This window comes from Solea senegalensis, linkage group LG21 (assembly GCF_019176455.1).
Source record: "Solea senegalensis isolate Sse05_10M linkage group LG21, IFAPA_SoseM_1, whole genome shotgun sequence".
NCBI classification, from domain to species: Eukaryota; Metazoa; Chordata; class Actinopteri; order Pleuronectiformes; family Soleidae; genus Solea; species Solea senegalensis.
The window spans coordinates 421686-436907 of NC_058040.1; the positions used below are offsets into that span (position 1 = coordinate 421686).

The following is a 15222-nucleotide window of genomic DNA, read 5'->3' on the forward strand; positions in this document are numbered from 1 at the left end:
GAAATTGTGAGATAAAAAGTTGAAATTGTGGGATAAAAAGTCATAATTATGAGATAAATGTTGAAATTGTGGGTTAAAAGTAATAATTATGAGATAAAAAGTTGAAATTGTAAAAAGTTATGAGATAAAAAGATAAATTGTGAGATAAAAGTTGAAATTATGAGATAACAAGTTAGAATTGTGAGATAAAAAGTCATAATTATGAGATAAAAAGTCATAATTATGAGATAAAAAGGTTGGAATTAGAGATAAAAGTCAGAATTATGAGATAAAAAGTTAAAATTGTGGGATAAAATGTCATAATTATGAGATAAAAGGTTGAAATTGTAAGATAAAAAGTTGAAATTGTGAGATAAAAATTTGAAATTATGAGATAAAAAGTTGAAATTGTGAGATAAAAAGTCATAATTGTGAGATTAAAAGTTGAAATTGTAGATAAAAGTCATAATTATAAAAAAGTTGAAATTGTGAGATAAAAGTCATAATTATGAGTTGAAATTAAAATTGAAAAGTAAAAGTCATAATTATGAGATAAAAAGTTGAGAGAGATGTGAGATAAAAAGTCATAATTATGAGATAAAAAGTTGAAATTGTGAGATAAAAAGTTGAAATTGTGAGATAAAAAGTCATAATTATGAGATAAAAAGTCATAATTATTAGATAAAAGGTTGAAATTGTGAGATAAAAAAGTTGAAATTATGAGATAAAAAGTCGAAATGTTTAGATAAAAAGTCATAATTATGAGATAAAATGTCGAAATTATGAGAGAGAAATTCATAATTGTGACTTTTTGTCTCATAATTTCTACTTTTTATTTGATATCATGTCATACTGTAACACCTGGATGATCATGTTTGCAGACTCACTCCACAAAGATCACAAACCTATAACGAGCTCGAGCATCTACTTAATGTATGTATGTCTATGTGTACTGTAATCAATCTGGTAACTATTTGTGATTCATGAGTTGTGATCATTGACTGGGTCACACCTGAACAAGAACAATTCTATCGTATTTTTATTTAAAGCCATGTTTTTGTAATTCTATGTGAAATATTCAAGATAAAGATATTTACCACGGTATCTTCAGGAGTTCGTATGTCACTTTTTTTTTTTGCAGAAATCCTTCATATGTGAGACTTGATTGTGACAGTTCATCAGTGAATAACACACACGAGGGCTCTCTAAGGATGTTTTAGCGCATGTCTCGGTTCTGTCCAACAATCTCTGAGCACATTCTCACTACTTTGGCCAGTTAGATGGCAGCAGGTGGTTCAGTGTGCGACGTGAGTGTGAGCCTGGGTCACTCACTGCACAATCTGCTGAATGATTCAGGAAACTCAATGTTGTCATTTCATTTAGTTTCAGGTCAGAGATTTCCTGTTGGGGCTGAAGGACGTCAGCAGCTCTCTGCAGGATCTGTTTTTCATCCTTTCACACTCACCGTCTGACCATCATGTGCCGGACTCATTAGCGTGATCATCACGCTCAAAGTGGACTTTAAGTGTCCTGCTGAAACACAACAGTAAGTAAAAGCTGATGTTCTCAGACAAACATGGCTGATTACTCACAGGACTGGGATTTCAAAGACCTGAACTGAGACCATTACGCAAGCAATTAAAGTGGGATGTGCTGTGGGCCTGCATGGACTTTAGCTGCACTCTAATGAGGCCTAATCTGGTGAGGTGGTCTAATTAAAAGGTAGGTGGGCACAAGAAAGGCAGTGGTGTGTGTTTATGAATAAAAATGTACGTGTTTTTGCAAATTTTATTATGTTTGCTGCCCTCTGATCTTTCCAAGGTCTCTACTCCGGTTTGTTAGGATTGCTTTTTGGCACGAGATGCACCTTTAAATAAGCGCTCTTTATATGTATATTTGGCATGGAAACTATGAGATCATCTCCTCCACACTAATTATGGGATCTCTGCTTTTCCAGTGTTTGTGTGGCTTTCTGCGGAGCCGAATTAAAGGCAGAAGTGAAGCAGGCGGGATGGGTGGAAGGCCAGGCCCACATGAGCAGCCAGCTGTGACTGTTCACATTAGCGGGCATGCAGAACTCTGCAGAACTCAGCAGAACTCAGCAGAACTCTGCAGAACTCTACAGAACTCTGCAGAACTCTGCAGCTACTGTCACAGGGTTCATTCAATTAGCTTTAAACAGTCGTCTTTCATAATGATGGAGGGAGAGCACTTTCTTCTGGTTTTCAGTGCGGCCTCCAAACCTGAGTCACTTTAGGGTTTGTCTTGTCACATGTGGAGGAATTGTGGAGTAAATAATGAATAAACATAACAGGTGTGGGTGTTTTTGTGTTTATTGAACCAAATCTCAACGACCTGGAGTGATGCAGTCACACAGCATCCTGCAAAACCAGGATCATAAGAACTTTTCAACACAATGTGGTAAAGTGATAGTCTGGAGAAGGACATCTGTCATCATTTATTAAACAATGATTTCTACCAAATACCTAATAATGCGTACACTAGATAACCGCAGCATTTTTATCATTTTTAACACAGAACGACATTTAAAAACGCCGAACATGATCGCGTCTGCACGATTTCAGGCAATCACGAATCCTCATCGAGAGCAACTCAGTCGATCAACTACATTAGCTCAATTAAGCTGATTTGACCACAGAACGCTGCCATATGGCAGGAGGAAACAAGAGAAGGGGGAGAGCGACTAATTAAAAGTAAAATAATGAGGATTTTAATTAACTGGTTCCCCAGTCGTCAGCAAGCAGGGATGTGGAGTTGTAATTAAAAAGTCCTGTAGTGCTGGCAACATTTTCTCCCGCCTAGTTTTAATAATGCAAGGACTCCATCCATCTAATTAAATCTGTAAATGAAGTGGCAACATTGAGGGTCCCCGTGTGATCTTTAGAATAGAATAGAATAGAATAGCATAGAATAGAATAGAATAGAATAGAATGGAATGGAATGGAATGGAATGGAATGGAATAGAATAGAATAGAATAGAATAGAATAGAATAGAATAGAATAGAATGGAATGGAATGGAATGGAATAGAATAGAATAGAATAGAATAGAATAGAATAGAATAGAATGGAATGGAATGGAATGGAATGGAATGGAATGGAATGGAATGGAATAGAATGGAATGGAATAGAATAGAATAGAATAGAGCAGTTCTTTTTTTCGCGCTGTGTGGCCCACCCTCTGGAGAGCTGCCCCTGTTTGGCTCTGAACATTTTCCAAACCATGCCAGGATGAAGTAGGTCAGCACGCTCTCTGTTCAGTGGCTTCCCCTCAGCATCCTGAGGAAGTGCAGTCTTTGCTGGGTCTTCTTCACGACAGCGGTGGTCTTCATACTTCGTTTCAGGTCACTGCCGACCCGAGTCCCTAGAAACTTGAAGCTGGTCTCCTGCTCCACCCCGTGGTCTCCTGTCCTGGGTGGCAGGTGCACATCCTGTTCTCTCTAGTCTGCAGACTTCATGGGCTTCATGAACAATTACAGAAAATAATTCATCACCATGATCATCTGAATAATTGTTTAGCACAAGAGCTTCAGAAGCAGCAGGTGCACAGTCAGACAGTTTCTCCCTGAGTTAACATCATCAGTGTCATCATCCACACCATCAACCTGTCAGTTAGATCCCATCCCCAACAAACTGTTTACAGATGTTTTGCCTTTAATTAACAGCTCTATATTAAATCAGATGAATCTCGTCTTAATCCAAGTAGCAGTGATTAAATCCCTTCTCAAAAAAAGTGATGTTTTAGCTAATTACTGACTGATATCTAATCTGCAAATCAATGCTGTGAATATCTGCGCAGTCACAGCCTGTTTGAGGGTTTCCAGTCAGGATGACATCACAGCACAGAAACAGCACTAGTTAAAGTCAGTAACGACCTTCTCTTGGCCTCAGATAATGGTCTAGTCTCTTTACTTGTCCCGTTAGATCTCAGTGCTGCATTCGACACCATCGATCATGATATTCTACTGCAGAGACTGTAGCAGACTCTGTGGTGCTGCCCTCTGCTGGTTTAAATCATACATAAATGTGTGAAAAAATCAGAGCATTCCTGCTTCAGTCTGAGATCTGAATAACAGAAGGTCCTCTAGTGTCAGTTCTTTTGTGAGGGTCCTGTAAAGAGAGAAGATGCTTCAAGTTATTATATAAATGACATTATAGTTCTAGAAACATGTGATCGCTGAACTTCTAACTTGATACAGCTGTTATAGATCTGCTGTCTTCTGTCTCTACCTCACCTACTTCCCCCCTCCTCTCCTCTGTCCCCCATTTTTCCTATCACCCCAACCGGTCGAGGCGGACGCTGCACATGTCAGAGATTTCTTCTTCTTCTTCTGTTAAAAGGGAGTTTCTGTCTCTCCACTGATGCCTCGTGTTTGTTCACTGCGTTCACTGTTGCTGTTTCTCTTCTCTCTATAATGTATGTTGTGATTTGAATTCATCGGCTCCTTCTGTACGCTATAAAAACCCAAGAAGAAGTCATAAAAGACAGAGGGGAATCTGCATGGTCAGAGTTGTCAGAGTAGAAGTATGTGTTAAATGCAATGAACCTGCAAATGTTGATTGTTATTGAATGTGATTGCACATTGATTAAAACAAATAATCATTTGGATGAGATGGATGAGAATTTTTAATTTACAAAGTAGAATTTTGTCACAGATCGAGCAGCAAACGTAGCACAGGCTCTTCCTGATTTCACAGACACAAAAAGTAACATGAAGACAGGTCTGAGTTTTTGTTTAGTTGAATTTTGCGTGACCGTGTGTTTGTGTTGTCCAGGTGCGACATGTGTTTACATTGTGTCGCTAGTCACACACATGAGAGGGGGAAGTAACATGGATCATTAAAAAACAACAACAGTCTCTTTTGTAATATCACTTCCCTTGAGCAGCGTAACATTCACAGACACACAGCGCACCGCAGGACTTTGACAGCTCCTGTGTGTGTGTGTGTGTGTATTGATGAGCCTGATTCCAAATGTTTTCATGCAAACCAGTGGGAGTTTAAGTGCCATGTGCATGTTAATACCAAACACAACATTAGCACGAACAGTCCAACATCCCTCTGACTCCATGTCTCGTCTCTGTGTGTCTCCACATGACTCCAGGACACGGAGGAGTTGGACATGGAGGACAGACACCATTAGAGACTGTCACTTCTTTCACACACACATGCTGTCTGAAAACATCCTCCTCTCTGTTGTGGATTTCTTGTACATTTTTTGTATTTATTCTCTAGTTCTCTTCTCTAGTCTAGTTGATGAACACTCAAAGCTGCTTTACACTACACTTTTGCCATTCACCCATTCACCCATTCACATCCATACACATTTTCTATCCGCTCATCTTTGACGCTGCCGCGTGAATGGGTCGTCAGGAGCAACGTGGGGTTAAGTGTCTTGCCCGAGGACACAAAAGTGGAAATAAAGATATTAAAATGTGCCAGGAGAGGTGAAGAAGCCGCAGAAGTAAAAAAATAATGTGACATCATTTCTGTTTGCGACAAACAAGCAGAGTTGACTGAGAGAATATAACATGTTTTATCAAAGACAGACAGTGAAAATAACTGCAATTCTTTCATTAACAAATTCTGTGACAACATATCACGTTTTTTTTAAAACTTGATTTACAGCCTTAGAAATAACATTTACATTGTATTTAAGCTGATTCATTCTCTCTGGTCTGTGCAAGGTCAGTGAAGCAGGAAACTTTCATCTACAGAGAATACATTATACTGTATATACACTGAATACATACTGTACATTACACTGTATATACACTGTATACATACTGCACATTATACTGTATATACACTGAATACATACTGTACATTACACTGTATATACACTGTATACATACTGCACATTATACTGTATATACACTGTATACATACTGTACATTATACTGTATATACACTGTATACATACTGCACATTATACTGTATATACACTGTATACACATTATACTGAATACATACTGAACATTATACTGTATATACACTGTATACATACTGTACATTACACTGTATATACACTGAATACATACTGTACATTATACTGTATATACACTGAATACATACTGTACATTATACTGTATATACACTGTATACATACTGCACATTATACTGCATATACACTGAATACATACTGAACATTATACTGTATATACACTGTATACATACTGTACATTACACTGTATATACACTGAATACGTACTTCACATTACACTGTATATTCACTGTATACATACTGTACATTATACTGCATATACACTGAATACATACTGCACATTATACTGTATATACACTGAATACATACTGAACATTATATATACTGTGCATTATACTATATACATACTGAACATTATACTGTATATACACTGAATACATACTGTACACTATACTGTATATACACTGAATACATACTGTACATTATACTGTATATACACTGTATACATGTGGTACATTATACTGCACATATACTGTACATTATTATACTGTATATATGTGGTACATTATACTGTGTATATATACTGTAAGTTATACTCTCTATATACACTGTACATTATACTGTGTGTATATATTCTGTACATTATACTATTTATACACTGTACTTTATACTGTATATGCACTGTACATTATTTTGTATAAATGCTGTACATTATGTACACTGCTAAGGTTGTAGTGCTGTAGGTGATGACATGAAATATAATATATTATATAATATATAATATAATAACAGTATTATTATATGAGTACTGTGAGTATTTCATAGACAGATTGTTAAATTAGTGTGAAGTGAAGTATCTGGTCATGAGTTTAGAGAGTTCTCTCTCACATCACTGGATTTACGTCATGCTCAAATGTTAATAAGGAATTATTGATCAGCAACAAGAAGAATATCCAGACATACTTTTGAGCTGGTGAAGAAGAATCTAAGAGAAAATGCTGTGTCTTATGAAACTGTGTCCTGGGACAGAGAGTTGGAGGTCATTATGTAATAAGTCATAAATAATCTTTACACCCACTATATTCACAAAACTGTAAATGAGCTCTGTGTTATTATGTGATGTGTTGTTGTTGTTGTTGTTGTTGTTTTGTATTTGGAGTGTATTTCTTTATTATGAGGAGTCAAAGACAATTACCAACATAGTGGACATTAAAGTGAAAGTGGTTCCACGTGAAAAGTCAGTCGGCTCTCCTCGCAAGAAGGTCATCCACTGATTCGGGATAAGCAAGTGGGAGGTGCCATTAACTCCCCATGGTTGTGTGAGCCGCAGATGGAATCTGCCTCAGGAGTGAAGCAGAAGGTTGGAGGTCCACTAATGGTTCTGATGAGACTCCCTGACTGTGTTCATTTCAGAGGAACCCAAGCTCATCCTTTCCCTACTGAGCAGCTAACGCAATTACACCCTTGAATCTACAGGGGGCTCCATCCCCACCACTGCTCCCTCTGAGACTGTGTGTGTGTGTGTGTGTGTGAAGGCAGAGGTAGAGGATGGGCCAGCGAGATCTCCTGCTCACCATTTACGGCTAATCAATCATTGTAGCATCTTAATGACATCCTGCTGCTTCCCTAATGTCTTCTGGCAGAGGCCGCCTGCTGCTGGCACAGAGCTCATGCAGACACACACATATGGTCGCCTCAGATGACTGACAGGAGCCTTTTCATATGTGCGTGTCTGCACGCCAGATGCCATCAGCCACATTCAGCCGCCGCTGGCTACGACTGGAATGACAGGGGTTTGTTTTTTTGTTCTTCAGTGGGGTAGAGAGAGAGAGAGAGAGAGAGAGAGAGAGAGTAGAGAGAGAGAGAGAGAGAGAGAGAGAGAGGATAGTGATGAGGTAAAGAAAGAAAGTAACATCAATGCAATGAAGATTATTAAATGAACATACTTAACGGGTATAAAACTTAGTAACAGGTGTACGATGAAGTACGTCTGCAGTAATGCCATTTTTAATCTTGGTATTAAAATATTATTATTATTAATGTATTCATTATATTACATTAATATATTCATATTCATTTTTAAAGCATGAAACCAACTTTCCTGGTGTAACGTTATACATGATAAAAATCAAACATTGGCTTTCTGAGGCCATGCTTGTGTCACTGGGCACCATGAGGCTCACTGACCCAGATTAACACATAATCTGACCCAGATTTTTAAGATTTTTAAGACCTTTGACCTTGGATTTGCTGAGGGCACACGTTCAGTGTATTTGTGTCATTCACACTGCAGTGAATGGATCACTCCATGTGCCAGTGAAGTCATACTTTGTCCTCACAGTGAGAGGACCTGACATGTCTCAGTCCACACTTTTTGTCATATTGTAGGTTTTAAAAACAATTCAATCTTGCATTAAATAATCACTAATATGTTTGACTTTATTTATGCATTTGTTACGCAAAGCACTTTTTACATTTTGACATTATTGACTTGAAATACAATGACTTTACTGCATTTATCTCTTAGTTTCTGAATTGCCTGTGCAGTTTAAAAGTGTCTGTTCTCCTCTTCCTCCTCCTCCTCCTCCTCCTCCTCCTCCTCCTGAGTCTCTACATTGTCCTCTCACTGTGGGTCAACCTAACGTTTAAGTTTGTGCTTCCTGGGAAAGTCTGTTAAAACAACAGGGAACTCGACGTTAGTGACTCACTAAAGCAGGGGTGTCAAACATACGGCCCGGGGGCCAGAACCGGCCCGCCAGAGGGTCCAATCCGGCCCACAGGATGAATTTGTTAAAATTTCACACTAATCTAAACGTAATGTCAAATGCTCCAGATACCCGTGACTAAATGTTTGTGCCTTTATAGATCCAGTGTGCTGTGTAAATAGTCAATTTAGGCATGATATTGTTGAAATTGCACTTATATTTCTCAAGAAATTTCATGTTTTGTAAAATTATCCTTCAGTAAATGTAAAACAAAGGAGAAAAAACACAGGGGTTCTTGTTGTTCATAGGTTATTATGCTATTATTTTACTATTTTTACTGGTCCGGCCCCCTTGAGATCAAATTGTGCTGTATGTGGCCCCAAAAATGACTTTGACACCCCTGCACTAAAGAGTGAGGTGAACGAATCGTTTCAGTAAGTGATTCAGTGCCGTTCGTTCACCTGAACGATGAATTATACACAACACTGGAGCAGTCACTTCATTGCCTTTCTCTCCCCCACTCTCTCCCCTCCTCTCCCTCACTCAGCTAGTTGGAACAAGGGCCTTTCTGCACGGTTTGCATGTTCTCCCTGTGTGTGTGGATTTTATATACATATACACACACATACATATATATATTATGGGGATTAGACACATTAAATTGCCTCATGTTTCTTCCTCTTCTATGTTCTGGTTCTGAGAGGTTGTTTTAATGTTGTAGGAGTGTGGCAAAGGTTGGAAAAGCAGGCTACCCTGCAGGTCATACCACTGATACATCATCATCCTCCTCCTCTTCCTCTCCAGAGCTGTTACGTTCACGAACGACTTTCTGTATGAACTGACTGAGTGAGTGACTCCAAAACCAAACACTGCCTGACACGATGCTGCTGCTGACAGACACAAAGGAAGGAGGAGATGAAGTTGCGAGTGCAGCGCTAAAACAACACCACACCACAATGAGTTCATTGTAGCCTGCTTATTTTTTATTGTGCCTCCAAGCTTTTTTAGGTGAGGGCAAATCCAAAACAGTGATCATCTCACTGTCAAAGCATGGGGATATGGCGCCACCTTATGGAATGTTTACAATGAAAATATAATGAATATTTCAGAATAACTTCCACCAATCAATTATACATTATATTGGTGTGATGTGTAAGTTTCATTCATTCTGATCCAAATCTTACGTCATAATTACAATCAGTGATTATTTTCTTGATAAAAAATAAAAAATGAGTTACAGGGGCTTCTGCTTCTGACCTTTGACCTCACAGTGACAAATAATTTGTTTGTTTTTTTGGCTTTTCCGAAACATCAAACTATACTGTATATATACATATATTTATATACATATACAGTATATATATACATATATAAATAAATCTATTTTTTTTAGATTTAGATTGAGAAATTTAATTCTATTTCATTTGCGTCCTATATTTGGATTTTTATTTCTGTTAAGGAAAAACATGATTTTGATGATAGTGAGGACTTTATTTTTCCTGTCCTCAGGAAATCTGCATGCTTGCAGAATTTAAGTGCAAAATTGAGGTTAATGAAAGGTATTCAAATGCACTTATTCAATATACTTTCAACACAACTTTCTGCTGTTGGCATAGTTTTGGAAAAGAGCTCATGATTTAACATCCTGGCCGATCGGAACAGATAATCAACTGTGTCACATGGGCAGCTGCAGTTAGAGGACCATCTGTCCACTGTAACACACACACACACTGCTCTTCAGTGGAGGTAGCTGGAGGAGGATCTGGAACTGAAAGAGTAATCCATCATCTGGGTAAAGCTCCAGTTTGACACCACACACCGCTGTTAGTTATCAGAATAAAAGCCAGAGGTGCTTCATGTCAAACACATGCTACTTCCAACTATTCATATTTTTATGGTGCAGTACATGACTTAAACGAAACTACCTTTTCCACACAACTAAATTAATTCTAATTTAAAACTATTTTGATAATCGTTTCATCGGTTTGAAGCATTTTTCGTGATAAAAACAAGATTTCTCATGGTTTCAGCTTCTTAAATGTGAATATTTTCTTCATTTCTTTGCTCCACATAACAAAGAAGTCATTAAAAGTGAATACTTTTGGGTTTGTGGACAAAAAAGACATTTGAGAACTTCATTATTTCCAGGTTTGACAAACACTGATCAATGTTTTTTAATGTTTTCTGACATTCTATGGACCAAACGATTAATTAAGAAAACAATCAACGATTAATCGATTATGAAAAGATTAGTTGCAGCTCTAGTTTTGTTGGTTTTCCATAATAATAGTGTCTCGTCAAAGTGGGCGGAGTCATCGTTGCACGGCTGCATGAAACCCGACTAGTGACTTGTAAAGCAGTAGTTCCAGGTACCATCGCTAATGGAAACACAAAATAAGGGGCTTTAGCTGCTACAATGCAGTTTAACTCACGTTTTTGCATCATTGTGGTAAAGTAAAAATGACTAGTATTATTTATTGGATGAGTAGCAAAAGCCATCCACAGCCAGTCATGGATGAGGGGGGGGGGATTAAACATAACGTGTTTGACTCACTGTACACAGCTTTATTTTTCATTATAAAAAACAGTATTGACACACATGGTTAAAATAAAAACTAGGTCATTGTTCAGTCAGAGTGATCAAACCAAAACCATATGTAATGCATGTTTGCAAAATACTCCATACATGACTGTTGGAATGTTTATGTAAGAACATGAACTGATGAATGATTCGTTTAGTCCTCTCATAGTCTATAGTATATTAATAGTATAGTCTTCACAATCTTCACCATTTTAATGTTTGGCAAACAGTGACGAGTAACTTTTTCCTCATTATTTTCCTATGCTATTAATCAAATAAAATCAGTTGTAAAAATAATTCACAGTCCTCCAAGGAGGTAAATCCAAATAAGCTGCACTCTGACATGAACTCAGACAGAACAAATGTACAAATGTTCAACAAAAAAATAAAGTGGAGCTTTACTCGATAACTGGCTGAAAAACACGGTCATGATTCATCAAACAGGAAGTCCGACAAGCACCAAACCGTCCATCGTTTGAAATTCCGGTACACGTTCCAACATGGTCAAACATGAAATATTCAAGTTGTAATGATGTGTTGCATTCAAATCCTACACCAGGAAGATGAGCAAGGTCCAAGCACTGGGCGGATGTTTGTGTGTGTTGTTTTTGAAAAGTTTCAGTCTCGTCACAACCTTTATGACTCACTAAAACACTCGATCAAATTCAGTCTGACTGGTAGTCGCTGCATTTCTGTTCTGATTGGGCTGCTGCTGGGGCATGTGGCCTCTCCGCCTGGGCGGGGCCAGATACTCAAACATGGAGGTGTTGTGGGTAGACAGCATGTTCTTCAGGTCTGACGGCATGGGGTCAGACCAGAAGAAGTCGTGGTTGAGTGCGTCGTCGCTGTCCGTGCGCTGCGCTGGGTCAAGGACCAGGAGCTTGTCTATCAGGTCCAGAGCATACGGGTCTTTGACGTAGGCTTTGAGTCTGTCCTTCACTTTCCTCTTCTGACCTTTAGGCAGCTCCATCTTCTGGTAAAGTTCATATTTCTTATCGACACCAGGCCACACCTGAGAACAAAAACAATCGATAAATAACAAAATAACACATTTGAACTGACCGATGGAGGCAAACAACTCCTTGTGTGCTGCTATGTAAAGTCCCAGAGTTTCTCTATGAACTTCAGTGAGAGAGTGAGAGGATTACAGGGTGACACAAACTTTAGTATCCTATGGAAATGTCTAACAGGGAGGTAAAGCAGCAAATATATTTTTAACACATCATAAACTTAAGCAGACATTAGGTTAGCACCTGATCTATGCCATTGAATGTGGTTCCCCCTTGTGACTCACCTCAGACGTTATGGAGCCACACAGCTGGCTAATGAGAGTGAGCTGGTGCTGCTCAGTGTTGCCCTGCATGATGGGACTCCTGGTCCACATCTCAGCCATGATGCAGCCTGCTCCCCACAGGTCTATGGGGGGGCCATAGTCTCGCTCACCTTAAGAAAAAATAACAGACAATAAATCTTTGGATTCTTTGCTCCTCTAACATGAATATTACTGATTCTTCAAGAATAAAGAAAGTCTTAGTTACATTGCTGAACTAAATATTTCAACAAATATAGGAGCCCTGCAACACAATTCATGTTAAACAGGTAACTCCCCAATTGTGAAAAGGCGCCACCACGAGGAGACATGGAGTACACACAGCGAGTGAAACTGGCAGGACATTTTCTATCTTTCAAACCGATTTAAGCGCTGTAGCCAGCTATGTGTCAGTTTGTTTTCTGGCCATTTATTAATGCCGTGAATAGTCAGTTCTCCGTTGAAGTGCAGGTTGAATAGTTGTCTCTTACCTAGCAGCAGCTCTGGAGGTCGGTACCACAGCGTCACCACACGGTTGGTGTATCGGTTCCCTTGGCTGTTTTTAGCCAGACTGAAGGCACGGGCTAAACCAAAGTCAGCCAGTTTGAGAACACCGTCTCTGGTAATGAGTACGTTGGCAGCCTTCATGTCTCTGTGAAGGATCTGATTCAAAAGAAAGCCAGGTCTTTAGACTACTAGAGACTATAGTGTATTGTTTACATACATACATAAAAATATCCTAGAGTTTTGTTACATTCAAGGACCATGAGAGCAATTAATTATCATTATTGTACACAGTATACATTTTAATTAATCAGATGTCTTTATATTCCCATTGGTCTACACTTAAATCAGATAACTGAAGGATGGTCATTTAGCTCAAATCTTACCTTATTTCTGTGTATGTAGTACAGGCCATTAAGCAGCATCTGCATGACCTTCTTGATCTCTGCCAGGGTGAACTTCACATTGGCATTACTCAGCAGTCCAGCCAGATCATGCTCACAGAAGTCAAACACCAGATAGATGCTACCTTTGTATCTGTTGAACTGGGTAGCTTTCGGAAAGGAAACAAAATATAAGTTTTTTTATCTGCTTCTACAAGTGAAACCACTAATCTTTGATGTCTTGTGTTGTGTCCCTCAATTTAGGTTGTCTACTTGTGATTGGATCGCTCAGAACAGATGCTGATACCAGGTAAACTAACACTCTGACATTAACTAACCAATCAAAGTTAAAAAAAAATACACAATACACATACTACACCAACCAGAATTTGCTGTTCTGGTAGATACAAACTAATAACTAGAGACACCAACCTTTAGTCCTGCAGATCTCAATCAAATTCACCACATTCTCATGTTTAAGCAGCTGCAGGATCTTAATTTCTCTCAGTGCTGTGATAGGAAACTGAAAAACAAAAAAACAAACGTTAAAACCCAATAATGCTGTGTTATAAGTTATAAGTCTCAGTCTATAAATTGGACTTACTCCTTCTTTCTCGTTTTCCATCAGAACCTTTTTCAGAGCAACCTTCTTCCCAGTCTGTCTGTGTTTGGCTTTGAACACCTCTCTAGGAAAGACAGTAGAAAAACATGGTCTAAATGTGCACCTGGTACATTGTGGTCTAGCGGCGATCAAACAAAAACATGCATGTCTGACACAGAGAGTTTCAGTTTTGAAAGTGGACTTCGGACAATGGTTAATATTGTGTCATATCTGTCATTTCATGTCCAACATGTTCTGAATAAACGTAAATCAGTAGAGATATGATCCCTCGATCTTCTCCTAACAGTTAGCAAAGGAAGTTATTTTACAGAGAAGCAAAAGCTCAACTTTAACATGTAGAAACAAAAATTTTTAATATTTTCTACATTCACTACAGTAAAAATAGTAATCCAACATTATATGCTCGACTATAATCCTACAAAGATAACGGCTGAGCGGAAAGCTAACTTCAGCGTACACTGTGCTACTAGCACTAGCCCATCCAACGTTAGCATTCACAAATAGACATCACACAATAAAGTCTCTGTCCCTCTTACCCAAATGTCCCTTGTCCAATTTTTGCCAGCTTTTCATATTTCGAGAATTCGTCACAGAAAGGAAACTCAACTCCATCGTAGTATTTGGACATGATGGCAGCCTCTCGGTCGGGCCTGAAAAACAGAGCAGATCATGAAATAATAGTCGCCTTATTTTGAGCCAGGGCTAAAGGAGAGTTGCGTAAACCGATAATTTAACGTGTTAAAAACTATAATTTCACATAAAACGTACTTTTCAGTCCCGCCGGCGTTCGTTGTTCGCTCGCGCTGCATCTCTGAAGCGTTCGTGAGTCTAATGAAAACCGGTAGTTACGTCATATTTAAGGACCGGAAATCCCGTTTTGAAGCCTCGAGATTGGCGATTAGCGCCGCCACTGACAGTGAGGAGTATTGAAGAATACTTCAATGAAGAATACTTCAATACTCTTTGAATATCCGTTCAAAAGACTGGCTCGTTCTTATATTTATGTTTAGAAGCCAAACAGAGGTAACATTTTTATCAAGAAAATAATCACTGCTTGTAATTATAAGGTAAGATTTGCATCAGAATAATTCAAATTTACACATCCACATCCCAGCAATGTATACTTTATTGGTGGACGTTATTCTAAAATATTGATTACACAACATGAGTTTTCCT

At 38.5% G+C, this 15222-nt stretch overlaps 1 protein-coding gene across 1 annotated transcript; it reads right to left on the reverse strand.

Annotated features, from left to right (window-relative positions):
- Positions 1-11250: 11250 nt before the first annotated feature.
- On the reverse strand, positions 11251-14899 carry cdk9 (cyclin-dependent kinase 9 (CDC2-related kinase)). Its single transcript, XM_044053612.1, has 8 exons — positions 14815-14899; positions 14583-14696; positions 14029-14110; positions 13857-13947; positions 13428-13594; positions 13029-13200; positions 12523-12671; positions 11251-12240 (listed from the first exon to the last, which is right to left on the reverse strand). The coding sequence occupies exons 1-8, from the start codon at positions 14853-14855 to the stop codon at positions 11875-11877; spliced, it is 1182 nt and encodes a 393-aa protein (XP_043909547.1). The 5' UTR covers positions 14856-14899; the 3' UTR covers positions 11251-11874.
- Between the last annotated feature and the right edge of the window lie 323 nt (positions 14900-15222).